The sequence below is a fragment of the Phytophthora ramorum genome (genome assembly GCF_020800215.1).
Source record: "Phytophthora ramorum isolate Pr-102 chromosome Unknown Phyram_PR-102_s0016, whole genome shotgun sequence".
Lineage (NCBI taxonomy): Eukaryota > Oomycota > Peronosporomycetes > Peronosporales > Peronosporaceae > Phytophthora > Phytophthora ramorum.
Window position 1 is genome coordinate 756424 of NW_027150662.1, and position 18543 is coordinate 774966.

An 18543-nucleotide genomic window follows, 5' to 3' on the forward strand; every position below is an offset into this window, starting at 1 on the left:
ACTTGATATTATACATTATAAGAGGTTGTAACGGATGTAACCAAGGTACGCGTACCCTGCGAGCCACACCGGACAACTACAGCTTTGGCGTTTTGCTATCGACGTGATGCTGGCGCTCTTGCCCTTGGCCAAGGGCAAGCTGGGCAGTACCACGTCGATCCATCCTGCGAGATGGCAGGAGCTTAAAGAGTCTATCTCGTAAACTGCCACATTAATGCAAATCGCGATCTTTTGTTGAATTGGGCGGCGCAGCTGCGGTAGACACCTCACTCCGAGTACTGCTGTGGTCTTGACACCAGGTCTGTCGTCAGTCTACCGCCTATTCTTGCTCGGTGCCCACTTGACCACGACCCGCAACTCTCGTCGGTGGATATAATATGCATGATGTGCACGCTAAGGCAAATGATCAACACGCAACGATGCCCCTCGCTAGTTTACGTCTGTGCTCGATATGAAGGCGTAAGCTGCAGATTCCACAGCGATGGTAGACATAAGGTTAAACTTATCCTTGATTACGCTGACCTGCTTCAGCCTTCCGCTCGACCGAAGTAATTCGCAGCGCTAATGAGCTACAGGAATGAGCTACAGGACACAGCGAAACCAATGCTCCGTCTCGACGCGAGACCCTCGAGACATACCTAGTAGGCCACTTCAACTTGATCAACTTCCTTCTAATTGGCCAAAATCCTGATACTCACATAGCCGCGCGCAATAATAACCCAGGCACGCGTGTCCGCAATGACGGCGGCAGTCCGCATCTCGCGTCCCTCTTGAAGCCTCGTCGTCATGTTCCGCCAGCCAGCGCTCGCCCCAACCGCCTTCGCAGGCTTCTCGGATGAGTTGATCGCGTACCTGACGCTCTTCTGCGAACCGGCGGAGCTGCTGCGCCTCTCGGAAGTCAACTCCGGTGCTTAGACCTCACATGGCTCCCTCCCATCGTCGATACCCCGTCCTCACCGTTTTCTGCGTGTAGTTTTCTATGTGTTTTGCCAAGAAGACCCGCTCTGGATGGCGCAGTGCGTGCGTCTGCATTGCGGGGACTTTTCCTTCCACCACAACTGGAAGCTCACGACCTTCTACCCGCGAGACCCGCGGCCGCTGGAGCAACTAGCCCAGGCCTTCCGACCGGTGGCTGTGAGAGACTTCGGCTCCGACTTCCTGTATCGGCGGTGGTGCCGCTGCCACATGGAGCTGGGTGACGCCTATGTGCTGCCCAGTGAGGAACAGGACCCCACTATTCGTCGCCTCAAGAAGATGGACATCCAGGACCTGACCTTCCGAGACTTTTACGAGTCAGTACGGCGCTGTATTGAAGTTGCTGTCTGCAGCTGAAAGTTTATTGTTTGTTTGTCCTTTCAGGCAGTACTCAAAGGTGCCGTTCATCGTTTGCAACGCTATTGGCAACTGGAAGGCGTCTTCGGAGGTAGGTGGAGAGTGTGTTTCGATGGGGATAGAAGCTGTACTGATGCTGTTGGTGTGTGCTGTGTAGTGGACGATGCAGAAGCTGGTTCAACGGTTCCCCAGCGACGTAAAGCATCGCATCACGCACAACTTGGACGTCGTCTCCAGCAGTCCTACGATGGAAATGAGCTTTGCTGACTACCTCCGGTATGCCGAGAACCAACACGACGAGACGCCGTTGTACATTTTCGATGCGCATTTTGGAGAGAAGATGCCTGCTATGCTGGACGACTATGATCCCGAAGACCTTAAGGTGTTCAAGGAAGATTTTTTGAGCGTGATTACAAATCCGGAGAAAGAGGAGGAACAAGAAGGAATAGATGTCAAGAAGGCTCCGACCAAGGGTGTCAAGCTGGAGGCTGGTGGGAAGAAGGTGCGAAAGGACAAGAAGAAAAAGCTGTCCGCCGGGTCAACTCGACCTGACTTTCGCTGGATCGTGATCGGACCGCAACGCACCGGTGCTCCGTGGCACCAGGATCCAGCAAGGACATCCGCCTGGAATTCGCTCATCAAGGGGCGAAAGAGGTGGGCCATCTACCCGCCTGATTCGCCGCCACCGGGAGTGAACGTTGGCAAGAACGGTGAGTACCGCGATAGTGGTCTGGATATGCCGTCGCTCATGTGGTATCTGCACGTCTACCCGACTCTTACTCCTGATCAAAAGCCGCTCGAGATTATTCAAGAAGAAGGGGAAACAATTTACGTCCCCAATGGGTGGTGGCATCTCGTTTTGAACTTGGACCTCGCGATCGCCGTCACGCAGAACGTTGTGGATTCGCACAACGCGGTCATGTTCATGAAGGACTTGCTCAACGACGGGCAAGACGAGGCACTGTCAACGTTTCAACATGAGCTGCGGACCACAAGACCAGAAACGTTTGACATATTCCGTCTTGTTCAGGCCCCTCGTGTCAATGGGTATCTAAGCGAAGACATGTACATGGCGTCGTTCCGTATCCTGGAGTATTGGAAGCCTCAATTGAAGAAAATCATCAAACGTCATAAAGTGCTGGCTCAGACGAACAATGCGGACGTGTCAGTAACAACCAAAAGTAGTGCGGATAAAACCAAATATCCGAAGATGAAGAGCCTGACATCGCGCGTGAATCCGACATTTGCAGTGGGAAAGCGGCTGCTGGTGAAGTTCTTTAGCCAGTATAACGAGAATTGGGGCGAGTTCGATTTTGAGGCCTACATGACCCCGAATTTCGACTCGACTGATAGCGGGCTCGCATCTCCGCCAAAGCGTCGTAAGCAGAACGTCTTGCAGCCATATGAGCTCAAGAAGGCCATGTCGCTGCGTTATGCAATGGAGGATTGCTTCCGCATTGAGAAGACCATTTACCAGATGATTGAAAAATCGGCGCAACAGTCTCTCCAAGCGATGATTCCTCGCTTGTATCACTCTGGACACCTTCTTTACGTGGACGAAGTGGACGATGATGAAGGTGATGGGCCAATGTGGCGATGGCCATACGTTATCATGGAGTACAAGAGTGACGGTGTTGGCCTTGACTCGATCACGAAGAAGGGTGGCGCTACCCCAGAAAGTTGGAAGGGCGTGGCTGCGTGGATCAGTCGAGATTTCCTACCGAAGCTTCACGCTGTTCCTATTGACGCAGAGCTCCGCGGAGTGTACGGGCACAGCAAGGCTGAGTGGGATTGGTACGTCCATTACATGCTTCGCCAAAGAAAGCGTGCCGTGTCATGTAAGTGTGCTGGTGTTAGTACTGTCTTGTGTTGTCGATGTGTTGAAGCTAACGCGATGGTTGTTCTGTAGTCCACTTGGTCGAAAGTGATCTACCTGCACATCTGATGAAGCTCCTCGAAAACTTTCTTCCTGATGCTAGCAGGGATGCTATCGTGTCAGAACTGCTTCCAACGAGTCCTTCTGAGATCAAGCCTGTACTGCTTCATGGCGACTTGACGGACGAAAACATTCTCGGCGTGGAGGTGAATGCACACTCAGGTGGTTTGATGGTGTCGCGTGTGTCAAATGAAGAGGGTGAACAAGGGTCGGACTTGACGTCGTACCTCACGTCAGTTGGTTGCGAAAAGTATATCCCGCTCCTGGTGAAGCAAGAAGAACTGACTAGTGAGTCCCTGGGTCTCTTGGATGAAGCGCATCTGAAGGACTTGGGTATTCCCCTCGGACCCCGTCTCACAATTTTGAAGGGAAGACAGCCTACTCCTCACGCCCGTATTGATGATAGCGAAGACGACGGAAGCGATAGTCGCTTTGACACCGAGGAAGAGTGGGAAACTAGCAGCAGCAGTAGCAGCAACTCTGATGAGGAGGAAGACGGTGATATCACGACACCTGCAGGGTTGGCAACCGTTGAAGCGAAACGCAAGGAACGCTTTGCTGGACCGCACGAATGGGTTCCGACGTTTGTGATCGACTTCGCGGATGCTAAGACGGGCGATCCGCTGTATGATCTTGTGGCCGTCTTCTTTGCAGCTTTGGTAAGCAATGTTTTTGCTGTTGTACTGTGATTTCGCCGCACTGACAAAGTTGGTGTACATTGGTTGCTTTAGCACTGTGACCGCGAGTTGTGGAAGGAAACGTTGGCGTCGGATTACTGGCAAGCGTACATTCGTCGTGACAAGGCACAGAGCACCACGCACCGACGCTGCCTTCAGGAACGGTTCATGCAGCTTGTGCTGCTGCACCCGAGCCGCTCGATCAAGGGTCTGTTCCACTACTTCCCGCAGGCGACAAACTTCGCGACCTGGGAAGACCTCGCACGTGGCATTTTCAACGACTTGTTTTAGGCAACTGGTCTGCTGGTCGACAATGCCTCAAGTTGATGCAACCACTTTACCATGAAGCTATGGCTAAAACATAGTGCGCGTCTTGTTGCTACGTAGTAGAAGATATACCTGATGCAAAGGTAATGGAATACAGGTGGCTTGGTTCGAATCGCCAAAAAGCACGGGTCTCTCAGAAAAGCAGAATCCAAGGACACACGTCACTAGCAAGGACGGCTTTGCTCTGATACAACAAATATAACGCTGTTAGTCATCCATCTGCAGTTGAGGGCTCAATGTGTGGAAGCACAACAGCATCAAGAAGACACGGCTAATGATAAAGTGCTACATGTATGCAAGTTGACGGGGAAGAGCGGCAACCACAGGATGCCTTCTAACGGTCTAATACGTCGGCTGCACCTGCTTCACGTCCTCGAGCAGCTCGTCGTACGCATCCTGCACATTGAAACCGGCCTTGTTAGGCGTGATCAATATGCAGCTCGTCGGCCGCTTGGAAAGTGCTGACGCGCCCAAATCCACCTGCCAAATACCAATTGCATAACGAGTTAGCCTCAAAACGTTACCAATCTAGAAGTGCATCGGCGCACCTTGGACGGGGTGAAGATGTACGGGATGTCGTTCTCCTCGCAGAGCACAGGGATGTGCGAGATGACGTCAACGGGCGAGATGTCTCCGGCAATGATGCACACGCCCTTCTCGCCCTTGCGGATGCCCTTGACGACCTCCTTGACGCCGCGCTTGATGCTCTTGACCTTGGTGGCCTTCTTGACCACCTTGTAGGCGCGCTTGGTCTGCTTCTTGGAGGCCAGGGGCTTAGCGATCACTGACACGTGCTTCACGCGCTCCTCATAGCTGCTGCTGCTGCTGTGCTTCTTGCTGCTCTCCGTGTCGCTCATCGCTGCCAAGTGGGTTACAGGACAGAAGTGCTGCAAGTAAACTGCTGGTGTATCGGAGTCTTTTGGGCGTTCAGGCTGGACCAACCGTCATGAATGTCGTCCCAAACTAGCGCAACCTTCGCGCGACAATAACTATCAAAATGTGGACCACGCATTCGGTTTTTAGCCAATGGGATACGTGTAAACGCGAGCATTTTTGACCGCTGGTCTTGCGGGGGCAGAACCCACGGAACTGAGCAACTCGACCAAAGGCAGCAGCAATGGGCTTCACGGGCATCGCCGTCGGCACCCTCATGGGCCTCTCCACCAAGCTCGGCAGCAACGTGCTGCAAAAGGTCCCATACATGCGCCGTACGTACCTCTCCCTCTCTGTCCGACCTGTATCCCATACCAAAGATTTCCTGCTACGACCCGATAGTCTCTTTTTACTATGGCTGGGCTAACCTCCGCCTTGTTGTTGCTCTACTGCTGCAAAACAGACCCGTGGGAGCACGTGCTGTTCATGGGCGCGGGCGCCGGACTGGGCAGCTACCTGCAGAACAAGTACCACCGGGACCTGGAGGAGGTCGAGGAGCTGCGACTGTACCTGGAACGCCACCCGAACAAGAAGGCGTAAGACATGTCAGAACAGTGAATCAACCAGAGCTGAGCACAGATAAGAGACGGGCGATTACAGAACTTGCAGACTGCCCTCCCGTCGTTGTATGTCGTGGAGTGTCTGATCGAGCAAGCGCCAGCGAGAATCGAAACCCTGACAAATACCAAGAAAAATGCCGACTTTGACTCCGTGTGATGGTCTCGTGCGTGTAGCTGCATAGCTTGGGGCTAGGATAGGTGCTGGTTGCCATGTTGGAATGCAGGGATAGGAGACTGGTCGCGAAAGGACGCGATCCTTGATTTGAGCTGTGTCACTTCCTAATCGACGCCGAGACGGACAAGCCGAAGACACTGCAAGATGGAGCTCGCGTACCTGTACACGAAGCAACGCGAGAGCTTCGGAAGACACTGTGACTTCCGCAACGTGGACGCCAAGGTGCTGGAGAGCATCCCGAGCACCGATGCGCTGGAGAATGACTACGTGAGGCGGAGACCGATGATCACACGGCTGGACACAACGCCACACATGTCGGAGCACGAGGTGAACACAGAGAGACTGGTGACCAAGCACAGCAGCATGCGCCATGTCGAAGGTGGCTGGCCTAAGGATGTAGACCCGGCCGAGCAAAGCGACGTACAGCGCTTCCGGAAGAAAGCAGAGAAGGACGACGACTATAAGCAGGCAGTCAAGAGCCTTGGGCCGGTGGTGGATCGTGCGCTCAAGCAAAACAACACCATTAACATCTACCAGGACTACTTCGCACACATGGGCGAAGCCGCCACCACAGAGCAGCCCAGTGCAAAGGGTCTTGCTGTTTTCCGGGATCCCGAGCCCGTCAAGCGAACGGTCTCGCAGATCGACTGGCACCCGGAGAGTCCGCAGAAGATGGCTGCGTGCTACTGCATCCTCAATTTCCAGGACCCCAAGTTCGCATCGGCACGACTACCTGCCAACTCATACATTTGGGACGTGCTGAACCCGAACACCCCCGAGACGACTCTCAAACCAGCCTCCCCGCTGGTGTGCATGCGGTACAATCCGAAATCCGTTGACCAGCTCGTTGCAGGGTCATACAATGGTCTCATCTCGTTCTTCGACCTGCGCAAGTCGGGTGCTGCACCTGCAGAGACATCTATCATCGAGCACTCACACCACGACCCAGTGTACGACGTCTTCTGGATCTCCAGCAAGACAGGTAACCAATGTTGCTCCGTTTCGACCGATGGCTGGATGCTCTGGTGGGATATCCGTCACCTTGCGCAGCCCACACACAAGCTGCTTCTCACCGACAAGGATGGCCTGGCGTTCGGCGGATCGTCCATGGAGTACAACACAGAGGCTGGGCCTACTAAGTATCTCGTGGGAACGGAGCAAGGTGCAGTTTTGAGCGTGAACCTGCGTAATGCAAAGCAGAACAACGGCATCACGCTCTACGACACAGGAGCAGGCAAGCACCACGGACCTGTGTGTGCCATCCAACGGAACCCAACGCACAACAAGTTCTTCCTCACCATCGGAGACTGGACAGCACGTCTGTGGTGCGAGGACCTTAAGACCCCCATCATGAGCACGATTTACCACGACTCGTACGTGACTGCAGGCTGCTGGTCGCCCACACGTGCTGGCGTCTTCTTCGTGACTCGAATGGACGGCGTAGTCGATATCTGGGACTTCTTCTACCGCCAGAACGAGGTGGCGTACTCGCACAAAGTGGGTGACGTGGCTCTTTCCTCCGTCAGCGTGCAAGGCAACGCTGGGTCTGGAGGCAAACTCGTAGCTGTGGGGGACTGCAATGGCATGATCTCGCTCATGGAGCTGTCAGACGGCCTCGCGGTCTCGCAGCCCAACGAGAAGGCGGCCATCAACGGCATGTTCGAGCGGGAGACAAAGCGGGAGAAGAACTTGGAGGCTAAGGAGAAGGAGCTGCGGCGTAAGAAGGCCACGATGGAGGAAGGCGCGGCTGACGATCGCGGCGGCAGTCTCAAGGACGACAAGATGGAGGAGCTGCTGCGCACTGTGGACGCCAATTTCCTGGGCATGATCAAGGAGGCGGAGGACTCGGAGAACAAGAACATGGAGCACAAGGGCGGCGACGCATTAGGCGGCAAGGGAGACGAAGACAACCAGCAATGAGTCATAAACGAGAGCAGGATATAAGTTGCAGTTGAAGTATGAGTGATGGCCACTTGGTTTCCCTTCCGCACTTACTTTTCATTTTGGATTTCGTATCGACAAGTGCCACTCGCACGCAGCATGGCCAAGGGAAAGCAGATGGAGAAGCTGCCGATCAGCGTGCGTCTCGCATGTGATGTGGCGTCTGTGGTAGCAGATGAGTGCTAACCTCCCGCATGACTGCAGGAAAACGAGGACGGCGTCATGTCGAGTGGAGACGGCGTTGCCACCGAAGGGGAAGAAGAGGAGGAGGACGAGGGGTTTTCTCTAATACGGAATTCGATGGTGAAAGACGACGCGGAGCACGAGACGCCCCACTCGTTGGGCGAGGAGGTGACACAAGACAATGAGCAGTTGACGCCGTACGTGGCCAAGTGCTACGGGCACCTGGAGACGCTGAGGAAACGCAAACGCGTCCAGGAGGAGCAAGTGGAGGCGCTGGTTGAAGGTGCGCAACGGCGTCTGAGGACTGAGGACGCAGCGGAGCTGAAGCTGGTTGTTGTGCTGGGCAGAAACCTTCGGGCAGATCGAGACCATCATGCAGGAGGTTATGCGCGGGCTCCAGGAGCGCCATGCTGCGTCTCACACGCACTTCGAGGCCACGGACGACAAACTCACGCGCAGTCTGCGTGCGCACAACCGGGTTCGTGCATTGCGCGCGTCTGCCGCGCTACGTGTTTGGCATGATGCGGAGAGGGAGGCGTATTAACAGCGGTCGTGCTTTGTGTAGACGGAGAAGAAGCTCAAGATGATCGCGGCGATTCTGCTACGCGAGGACGACGGGGAGCAGGAACTCGAGTAATGCAGCAGCAACATCAACTTGCCTTTTTTGCCTTGAAGTCGTTGTTGCGAAATAGTGACTTTTGATGTTGTCAATACCGATCTAAGACGTTCGAGAGGCTTTAGCTGTGTTGAGCAGATCTCCGGTAGATCACCGGCAACAAGCACTTTCCGCGTAAATGAAAGAGCAACCAGCTCGAGGCCGTGCATCAACTACATATCAAAACCCGCCTTCTGGTTTGAATGATAAGAAACCTGCAATAATGAATTACCTGAAAAATAAAATACACCTATTGATATCAGAAATGAGAGTGTTTTCGGGAATGGACACACGAATGGCGGAGCTGGCGACGGACGCCACAGATGCTGGCAATGCGTCGGACGGCAGCACCGACACACGCATGGAAGTCGAAGAAGAGATGGCAGTAGATGCCGGCAATGAATCGGACGACAGCGATGTGACACGAATGGACGAGAACGAGCTGGCGATCGATGCCGCGGTTGCTGCCATTGCACAGGAGGACAGCTCAAACCAGCTCACGGAGAACGAAGAAACGATGGAAGATGATGCGAATGCGTCGAACGGCGGAAATGCTGTGGAAGTCGAGGAGAAGATGGTGGTGGATGTCTCTGCAGCACAGGAAAGTAGCCCGGACACACGAATGGCGGACGACGAGGCACCGAACACAGATGCTCGAACGGAAGACGAGGTGCCAAGTGACGCCGCTGATGCGGCCAGTCCACTGGATGACGGCCGAAATCCACTGGTTGCAGGCGTCGTGCCAGCTACGGCAAGCCATGACCTCCACATCAAGATGCTGATCAATGTGACGGGCGGTCACTACCTCTATTTCAACCAGTGGAAGAGCAAAATGAACAACAAAAGTGCCCCAACGCGACTGCGTGTGGCGCTCGAGCAGTTGCTACCAAGGGTACATTGTCGCTTGACCAATGAGTTCGATGCCCTGGTCAAAACTAATCTCGCTTTTGTGGTCACAGCTAATGGGGGCTCGAGACTATGCAGGCGCTTCAAAAGTTTTGAGCGTAATGTACCATCGTTTTGCGGTGTCTCCAGCAATGTTCATTGAGGTGCGTAGCTATACAAAGTTTCCCGCACAAGGTCTCTGGGATAATATTTTTAACGTGACTGTGGCTTTCAGGCTAGCCTAGAGATTTTGCGTCGGCAACCTGACTACCGCGAGGACTTGCTGGGCTTCTACGACGCTGCGCTGGCAACTCCACACATAGACGTAAGTCTTTTGCTATTTTGTTTGTTACGTATGATGCGTTATCGACTCACGCGTATCTGCTTCAGAAACTGTCGATTATGAAAGAGATGTGGCTCTTCCACATGATCCACGGCGAGTTCTATGAGGCCTACCATTTGTACCAAGACAAAATTCAGCAGGTAAGCCACCCAATGATCCTTGCTTGCAGCTCGCGTTTTCGTAAGGTCTTACGAGTTTCATTTCGTGAACGTAGACAGAGGAAGCTGAAAGTGATCCCCGAGTACTGGCAAACTTCGGTATCCTATGCTACTGGCTCATCTTCATCGAGTCAAAAGAGATCCGTGAATTGCTCAAACGTGAAGATTTGGCTGACGAGGAAGAAGAAGATGACGACATGGAGCCAGCTGCGGGCAATGAGCTCGACGCCAGTGAAAGTGTTGAATCGGTGATTGAGGCCAACTACTTGTTCAAAACACCCATCGGAGTTCACATTCTGTACCAGCACGCCAGTAATGCGCTGAGGCGTGCAGTAGCACACAGTCCAAAGTCTGCGTTGTTTGTGGAACACTACGTCCAGCTGCTTACCCTGGTGGGGGATATCCAGCCAGCGTGCGATTTCCTCGAGGCTTTCTTCCACATGAACCCAAACGATCCGCATGGGGCAAGAATGGTACGACGCTTGATTCAATTGTTGTTATGCTCAATCTAATCATTCCGTTCTCTGTTCATCAGCTTGCGGGGTTCTTGGAAAACTATTACCCGGATTCATTGGATGCTAAAGTTGCTGTGTACATCCGGTAAGCCACCCCGCTAAGTTTACTGGTTCCTAGGGTGCTCTTGCTAACTCTTCATGTATGTTGCGGAAGGTAGATGGATGAAGAATGACCCTTCGTGCAGCTACGCGCTAGACAAGCTGCTCGAGTTGTCGAGTGCTGGAGCGGTGTCATCGTTTGTGCTGACCAATGTCTTAGTTGAGGCACTAGATACGTGTGGCAGCGATTCGTACGTTGTCCAAAGCCCGCAGATAGCTCTGGATCTATGGAGGAATTTGGCAGAGCTGCTATCAGCGATGGACGAGGATGAGTTTTTGCTGGCCCAAGTCGAAGGTGAAGAAATGGACCCGCTGCAGCAAGCTACAATTGCAGATGTGGGAGCTCAACACGTTTGGTGGAAACGAATCTACTTTGCAAGGCCGAGCACGATGGAGGAAGTCGCAGCCCTGTCGAAACGTGATGGTAACTTCATGGAAGTGTCTATTTACCGTGCTGCTGCAGCAGAGCGACTCTTTCCTGGTTTTCGTGCTATGGCAGATGCACTGTGCTGCGCGATGGCTTCTCCGGATATAACATTTAGTCAAGAGCACGGCCGTCTTCTGAAAAGGTATTGACCAGATATGGGCAGAGGTTGCTGTGTGGCGTTGCTTGCACTGACAGTTTTACGCTTTTGTGTAGCTTCTTCCCTTCGTTTTCCAGGCGGAAACCAGAGCAGATTGTGCATACACCATTTATTAAAATGCCATTCATTCATGCGACCGTCAGGGATGAGAAACGTAATAATCCCCCACTGCCGGTGTTTAGAGGGAGCTTGGACACCTTACAGGTGATCGACCGCAAATTGATAGTGGAAAGAGAGGCAACTGGTGACAAAGCAGACGTGGTGGTAACGCGAACCGGCGAAAGACAAGAGATCAATTCGGAGTTTGTACAAGAGCTGTACGAAGCACTCGAGTGTGAAGTTGGTCATTCAAGTTCGAGTAGTCGGAAGCGCAAAGCTGATGTCATTTCTACTTCCGCACCGCCAGTATCGATCCCAGGATATGTTGGCATGATCGAGGAAGAAGTCTACAGCAACCCTGATGCCGTTTTGGTGCACATCTACTCGGTGATATACCAAAAACTGCGCCGCTCAGATATGCTACTGCCGACAATTCAAGTGGTGGAGTATTGGGTGGCCTTTTTTCGGGAGCGGATCCACAAAAGCCAACTGGTTTACGGCAACTGCGGTCTGTTGGTGCGATACGAAGAATTTATTGCCACGCATGTTCGGCGTCAAAGAGACAAAGACACCTTCAGAGTGACGAGGGACGCAGCCAAGGCAGCGATTGAAGAGATGAAGCGAGTTTTGCCCAGCCCACACCCGCACTTTCCTGCGATAAAACTCGTGAAGCAGACGATGCGCGCGAAGTCAGGTATCTTCACCCGTCTACGGAGGCTTCGGTTGATGGAGATTAAGAAAAGCATGAAGAGTGTCCTCAAGAAGCTCGTGTACGTGGATGACAAGGTGTTTGTGGATGCGGCGTATGCGGTTTGCCAGCAAAACGGGCTTCTCGGGGTGGTAACCCGTCTCGATCTGGCGCGATCGCTACAAAGCATCTTGCCCGGGCACTACTACGGAGTACTTTTGAGGATCCAGCCTCAATCAATACGGTTGCTTACGTCGTCCGCCGTTCGGAAGGACTGCACCACCCCGGAAGAGATTCTTGAGAGCGCCCGGCGTCACCGCTCGCCACGAACTCTTGATGAAATCAAGGCACTCCTGTGGGTGGAGCGATACGAGGCATTGTACGGGCCTATTGTCGTGAATGAGAGTGAGAGTGAAAGTGACAGCGACAGCAGCAGCGAGAGTGATAGTGAGAGTGAGAGCAGTGAGAGCAGTGAAAGTAGTGAGAGCAGTGGAAGTGGTCGTGACACGGGCAGCAGTTGCGAGAGCAGTGATAGTGACATAGAGAGTGATTCAAGCAGTGATGTCAGCAGTGACAGCAGCAGCACCAGTAGCAGCGGTGGCAGTAGCAGTGAAAAAATAAGCAGCGATAGTGACGGTGGGAGCAGCGACGACACCGGGGACAACCAAGTGCTAGAAGATTAGAGCTCGATGAATGTATTTACTGTCCGTCGACTTGATATCTGCGGAGCGCCGAGTCTCATTCATTCTTTCGTTTGTAGATCTCTCCGCGCCGACGCTTGTTTTGGTGGGTCTTGCACCATTGTGTGTCGGGGCCAGACACCTGCCACTTCGTCATTGTTCGGGAAGCGTCAACAGCGAATTCTGTTTCCAGCGCAGTCGCAGCTGAATTTCGAGCCTCAGCGTTGGCGTGATGCAGTGAGCGCGTTAGAAGGCGCTGGATCCGGTAGCAGCAGTTGCGGCACCGCTGGAAGGCGCATCGACTGTCACGTTGGACAGTTGCAGAGCACTCCGGGGACCCGCAGACGAGCTGGAGGCTGGTTACTGATCCAGACTCATCGTTAGCAATAGATTTTTGGTTGGCGGCACCAGAAGCAGCCCCTCCAGTGCAAGATCGGTTAGCAGACCAGATCACGCGCGGAGCTTCTTCGCGTAGATGGCTGACAAGCGCCAACTTGGTTTGGTGCCGCGCCTTCCGTCGAAATTTGTCGTCTCCAGTTGAATCTGCCTGATCTCCACCAGTGAGCGCGAAATTGTTCACGTCTGGTATGTCTCGAAGGACTGAACTGAGAAACTTCTCCAGGCTGCCACGCTCTCGCAGCGGTACACGCAACGATCCAGCAGATCGGATCTCACCAGACCTCTGGACGAGGGAAGGCTCGAGTAAACGCGCCACGAACTTCGGCAATGGAACAGAGGATAATATCCACCTGACGGCGGAAAGAGCAACAGTTCGTATCCAACAAGTGGGGCGAATGCGAAGTAGCCATCCGGTTAACCCACCTAGTTGGATACTGCTGTGATGCGAGCTGTCCTCCGACTTCAGGAAGGTCACTTGGCTCGCTTTATCGGCAGAGATTTTCCATGTACCAATGCTCTTGTTGTGAACGGTCTTGTCATTGCTGACTGCGAAGACCGCATCTGACAACGCTGAAAAGAATGCACAGGCTGGTTGGTTGCGCTCTGTTGGCTCCCACGTAAACTCCAGCTGTGCTGCGCCAGTCCTAGCTGCGACCTCACTGAGTCGTCGGAACATGGCATGTTCAACACCACGGTTAAGCGCGCGGCAGCTGAGCAAGAAGCTGTCAACACGCAGAATATCGTCGTCATGCATGCGTCGGCATAGAGCAGCGCTCACTAGTCCGTAGTGGCCAAACCGATCGGTCACGTGGGCACAAACCACGGTGTGGCCCGGAGCGGCGGCATACTCCAGCAGCACATCCTCTTCCAAGCGTTTTGCGAAGGTTGTTGCCGTGTTGAATTGATTTGTGCGGTGGTGGAGTTGCAGCACGCGAGTAAAAGAAGAACCTTCTTGAAGATCTTGATTACGATCAAGTTCTTCGAAGACGATCTTGACACCAAGAGCACTGAGGAACGCTTTGTGCGTCGAAGAGGACTCGCGAAGCTCTTCACGCTGAACATTTTGCTGGTAAAGCTGTGTGCGCTGTCGGTCTTCCTTAGTGTTGGCGTTAGCTGCAGGATCGCCCGCCTTCGTGCTCAAACTTTCGTCAAAAACCCATTCCTGATCGAGGAATGACTCGGAAAAATCTGCTCCGAGCGAAATAACTGTTACGGACGGCAGCGCACTCAGGACTTCATTGCACTCGAGGGGATTGTCATCGATGAAGACGAAAGAGTCCAGTCCTGCGAGCGCAATACACCCACGACGTGATACAAATTGTCAGCAGCAGCTTCAAGAATCACAAAAAAGTAATGCACAGAATTTAACGCACCAAGTGAGAGTTCTTTGGCAAGCTGCGCGATATTTTCCGACTTCGGTTGCCAATTGATTTTCGTCGCTACCACGTGCTTGTCCAGATCGAGCACCATGTCACCGCGACGTTGCTCAAAAGCCTCCGCCACATCTTCAAAAATATTCTTACTGCAGAGCGCAAGCAGCATGCCTCGCTGCTGTTGCGCGACGACGAAACGCTGTAGTGTGAGAAAGCGAGGAGCAAGATCGATGGCTCCAGGACCGACTTCGGCTACCGCGCCGCCCCATAGAGTGTTGTCGCAGTCAAGGACAATAACCTTCTTCCGACTGCTAGCGGTACGGAAAAGCCGGCATATCTGTCGACACAATGACAAACTTAACACGTTCAGCATAGCCTGGGTGAACGGAGAGTGCTGCCGCTTGTCGGCGATGGCGTCGTAGAAAGCAGTAGAGTATTGTTGCTGAAAGAGCCCCATAACTTGCTCGGACGACTGGGCAGACACGTTTGACATTGACTCAATTCTGCGCAGCATCTCGCGCTTCACAGAGTCAAACCTGGTCGCTGTCGTGGGTGGGCAAGGGCACACCAAGATCACCAGAGGAGCCGTCGTAGCCAAGGCGTCGTATCTCTCCAGATCACGCACAAACTGCTGGATGGGGTCTCCATCCATACCAACTTTAGTGCCCATATCGTCATCGCGTTTCTTCGTGAGATGCAATTCGGGGTGCGCCGCTTCGAGGTCACTGAGGCGAATGAGCAGCAGCACCAGGTCCGCTGCGTGCAGCACGTCAGCTGACCAGTCGTCAAAGCCTGTGAGACTGCCGTACCGCAGCCACTGCAAGTCAACGTCGACGTTCCACACAGCCTAGCAGAGTTGCAAGCACAGTCATTAGTAAACCAGCAACAGGTGGTGCATTCCCCAAGACCATGATTAGCTGGCAATTGATCTCCTTGCCGCTGCATTCAGCCCCCAATGCCCCTAGCCAGCACAACATAATGGCACCGACATTATTCAGTAGATACTGCAGAGGCACGGCCAGCGCTTCATCGCACGCGAAGGTGCCGCCGATCGCCACTCGTCTGCGGGTCACGGTCTCCATTCTTCGGCGCAAAGCCACAAAAGACTCGTATTATCCGGAATTTCAATTAAGTGCGATTTGGACTGCTTCAAGCTGCTGGTGGCTCAGTCCTCAGGCTCGCGGTCGTACTTGGACGGGTTGATGCGATACCTGTAGCAGCAGCACATTGCAACCGCGAGTCATTTGTACGCTCAATGTACTGAATAGCCGAAGTCACGTACATGTTGCCGTATTGGATCGTCGGTGTGTGCTCGCTGTCCACGTCCACAATGCACACGGCCATCGCTGCAAAACAGAAGCCGATAGTCAGCAACTCTATCAACACCTAGAACTGCACCGTAAGACACTCACTGTTGGCGTCGAGGACGCGGTACGTGATGGTGACCATGGAGTCTTGCAGGCAAAAGTTGAGGATGGCCACGCTGGCCTCGGGCTTGAAGACTCCGTGGCACGTGACGCCCTCGAAGCTCCACTCCATGAACGTGCCCTGCTCGTCAGGGATGAACTGCAGCAAGTGCATGTGTTAAACAATCGTCTCGAAACGAGTCCGCAGAGCGTCGTCGCACCTGCACCGTGTAGGCGCTGGCCAGGTCCTGCTTCTTGTGCGTGCGTCCGAACGACCACCGAAGGAACCTAACAATGCGATTGCACAGTGTCAAGCGTCACTGCAAAGCGCAAAATTGCAGCGGATTCGGCTAATTCGCACTGGGAGTTGGGCTGCCGCGCCGCATCCAGGTCCTCCTCGATGAACACGACGTTGTTGGTCGAGCGCAGGTGCTTGAAGCTGGCGCCGAAGTGGCGCCACTCCAGATTGCGCTTCCAGAAGCCCTTGAGGTACGCGCAGAAGTCCCCGTGGGGCACCTCGTAGCGCACCACGTTGGTCGGTGCCGCGCTCATCGTCGCCGTGGTGATTGATACGCGGAATCAGATCATCAGATACCAACGCATCAGATCCGGCTGCTGAGGATGCTTACGCGACCTTCGTGCAACATCCATGAGTAGTACCGTGGATGTCAACGCGTGTCTTCACCTTGCATGTTGCCTTTTGGTACGACATGTACTGCTGGCATCGCAAGTCACGATTCGTGACACCGACAGCACTTGTGGGTGGTCCAAAGACTTGCATTCTTCCTGTCGTTGCTGTTGCCGCTGCTTCCGTTGAAGGCAAAGTCTGCGCCGGGGCGATCCCACGGCACTGCTCGCTAGCAAGGATACACCGGATCAGACCGAGTGGCGTGAAGCCGTTTCTCACGCTCGTGCAGAGCAGACACCGAACGCGAAACAAAAGTGGTGGCCTATCGAATCGATCGGCTATCGATCATCAATAGCCGCCGCCGCTGCTGGGAGTCCCAGCTCAATCCCGCCTCGTTGCACCGGCCTTGGCGATCTGCTGTCGCGAGAGTAGCTCGGTGGATCCATTCCTGGGGCAGTTCGGACGGAGACTGCCAAAGGCACGTTGCGGTTGCTTGCGTCAGCTGGTGGGCTGCACCATGCCAGAAACGAGCGCTAATTGTGGCAAAAAGCCACAAATAAGCCGCCTCGGGCCAGGGCCATCTTGATCAGCGTGCCTCTCGAATGCAAGACGAGGTCCCACCCCGCCATAACCTGAAAAGGACCGTGGACAATCATCGGCCAGTTTTTGCTGTTTGCTACCGACACTTTCACTCGACGCGCGCTTTCAGCAAACCTTTGCAACAGGGGCTCGCGCTCTATAGCCTTTGCCTTCATTCCTTCACACACCTCGCTTCTTGCGAAGATCACTACTCAATTTGCTTTCTCGAGCGCACCAGCAGTTCACCACCGACGCTACTCCTTCCACTTTGAAAGACAACATGACCAAGCTGCTCGCCTTCACCGCCGCTATCGCGACTGCTGCCTTCGGGACAGCCAATGCCGCCACCGTGGCGGATACCTGCGTGCTCGCAGACTTCCAGACGGCCACGGCCGACTTCATCGGTCTCAACAACGTGCTGAACCTTGTGCCCTCGCTCCTGCCAATGTACATCACCGACCCGCTGGTGCTCACGAACCAGACCCTGGCCGCCATCGACTTCTCCGTCCTTGGTCTCGACTTCGCGGCCACGCCATCGTTCGAGCTGCTCAACGTGAGCGGCATCACCACAATCTCTCTTAAGACGGCCAACGTCACGGGGTCCAACACGCTTGACCTGGGCGCGAGCTTCAGCGGCCAGGTGTCGGTGAGCGGCACCTTCTCGGTCGAGCTTACGCAGCTCGACAAGAAATGGTACGAGATCTGCTGGACAAGTCTCCTGCACCAGCACAGCTGCCCTTCCAAGACCGTCACCGTTGATGTCTCTCTGGCGTTGAACAAGCCCACGATCCTAGCGGGAGTTGAGGCCGACCTGTACCAGTGCGCGTCGGGCGTCTCGGCGTCTGTGTGCTCCAACATGACCATCACGTCCATTCTCGTGGGCGCCCTCGGCGGAGATCTCACGAGCGTGCTCAACACTGTTCTCAAGCACTTCAAGGACGCGTCGTTGACGACGCTAGCTCTGGACTGGGACTCGATCGCGAACATCGATCTCACTTTCGACGACACCAGCGCCTTCATCTCCAACATCATCAACGGACTCCTGGACTTTTCGGCGGAGAAGCTCAACAACAAGAAGACCGCCTACAAGACGTTCATCAAGGTGCTCGACAAGCTCGTGCGTTCGCTTCTGAACAACCTGATTGACGACCTCCTCAAGCCGCTTTTCGGGGCAACTTGTCTGTAGTTGACAATCCAAGCTGCTGCTCTCGGTGGTTCAACCTCATTTTCAGCTTCACTGCCAGCAAAGTAATACGTTTTCAGTTTTCACTGCTTGCGCTTATTTCTCTGTTCGCTCGAGCCTTGGACAGGCCCATTGTGGTTGCAAACCCACCCTGGGCAAATATCTCGGCGAATATTGGCATGAAGGGCAACAAGCTATGGTGTCG

At 54.1% G+C, this 18543-nt stretch overlaps 9 protein-coding genes across 9 annotated transcripts; 6 read left to right on the forward strand and 3 right to left on the reverse strand.

The window, feature by feature from the left end:
• Window positions 1-786: 786 nt before the first annotated feature.
• On the forward strand, window positions 787-4236 carry KRP23_12905 (F-box protein; the record flags this gene model as incomplete). The annotated part of the gene is made up of 6 exons (XM_067883550.1): window positions 787-907; window positions 974-1292; window positions 1360-1423; window positions 1490-3170; window positions 3242-3927; window positions 4000-4236. 6 exons carry the CDS (start codon window positions 787-789, stop codon window positions 4234-4236), a joined length of 3108 nt encoding a protein of 1035 aa, XP_067738987.1.
• Window positions 4237-4614: 378 nt separating this feature from the next.
• KRP23_12906 (H/ACA ribonucleoprotein complex subunit NHP2) lies at window positions 4615-5129 on the reverse strand (the record flags this gene model as incomplete). The annotated part of the gene is made up of 2 exons (XM_067883552.1): window positions 4615-4752; window positions 4821-5129. The coding sequence occupies 2 exons, from the start codon at window positions 5127-5129 to the stop codon at window positions 4615-4617; spliced, it is 447 nt and encodes a 148-aa protein (XP_067738988.1).
• Window positions 5130-5389: 260 nt separating this feature from the next.
• On the forward strand, window positions 5390-5745 carry KRP23_12907 (uncharacterized protein; the record flags this gene model as incomplete). Its single annotated transcript, XM_067883553.1, has 2 exons — window positions 5390-5480; window positions 5609-5745. 2 exons carry the CDS (start codon window positions 5390-5392, stop codon window positions 5743-5745), a joined length of 228 nt encoding a protein of 75 aa, XP_067738989.1.
• Window positions 5746-6084: 339 nt separating this feature from the next.
• Window positions 6085-7860, forward strand: KRP23_12908 (Dynein intermediate chain 3, ciliary; the record flags this gene model as incomplete). The annotated part of the gene is made up of 1 exon (XM_067883554.1): window positions 6085-7860. One exon carries the CDS (start codon window positions 6085-6087, stop codon window positions 7858-7860), a length of 1776 nt encoding a protein of 591 aa, XP_067738990.1.
• A 120-nt stretch (window positions 7861-7980) lies between these two features.
• KRP23_12909 (uncharacterized protein) lies at window positions 7981-8701 on the forward strand (the record flags this gene model as incomplete). Its single annotated transcript, XM_067883555.1, has 4 exons — window positions 7981-8019; window positions 8086-8347; window positions 8412-8542; window positions 8630-8701. 4 exons carry the CDS (start codon window positions 7981-7983, stop codon window positions 8699-8701), a joined length of 504 nt encoding a protein of 167 aa, XP_067738991.1.
• Window positions 8702-9014: 313 nt separating this feature from the next.
• KRP23_12910 (Halomucin) lies at window positions 9015-12773 on the forward strand (the record flags this gene model as incomplete). Its single annotated transcript, XM_067883556.1, has 8 exons — window positions 9015-9611; window positions 9679-9768; window positions 9840-9929; window positions 9995-10087; window positions 10162-10578; window positions 10641-10705; window positions 10779-11288; window positions 11360-12773. The coding sequence occupies 8 exons, from the start codon at window positions 9015-9017 to the stop codon at window positions 12771-12773; spliced, it is 3276 nt and encodes a 1091-aa protein (XP_067738992.1).
• A 573-nt stretch (window positions 12774-13346) lies between these two features.
• KRP23_12911 (uncharacterized protein) lies at window positions 13347-15624 on the reverse strand (the record flags this gene model as incomplete). Its single annotated transcript, XM_067883557.1, has 4 exons — window positions 13347-13519; window positions 13593-14453; window positions 14543-15389; window positions 15451-15624. 4 exons carry the CDS (start codon window positions 15622-15624, stop codon window positions 13347-13349), a joined length of 2055 nt encoding a protein of 684 aa, XP_067738993.1.
• An 83-nt stretch (window positions 15625-15707) lies between these two features.
• KRP23_12912 (uncharacterized protein) lies at window positions 15708-16500 on the reverse strand (the record flags this gene model as incomplete). Its single annotated transcript, XM_067883558.1, has 5 exons — window positions 15708-15753; window positions 15825-15888; window positions 15955-16108; window positions 16170-16236; window positions 16310-16500. 5 exons carry the CDS (start codon window positions 16498-16500, stop codon window positions 15708-15710), a joined length of 522 nt encoding a protein of 173 aa, XP_067738994.1.
• A 935-nt stretch (window positions 16501-17435) lies between these two features.
• KRP23_12913 (uncharacterized protein) lies at window positions 17436-18341 on the forward strand (the record flags this gene model as incomplete). The annotated part of the gene is made up of 1 exon (XM_067883559.1): window positions 17436-18341. The coding sequence occupies one exon, from the start codon at window positions 17436-17438 to the stop codon at window positions 18339-18341; it is 906 nt and encodes a 301-aa protein (XP_067738995.1).
• Window positions 18342-18543: the final 202 nt, after the last annotated feature.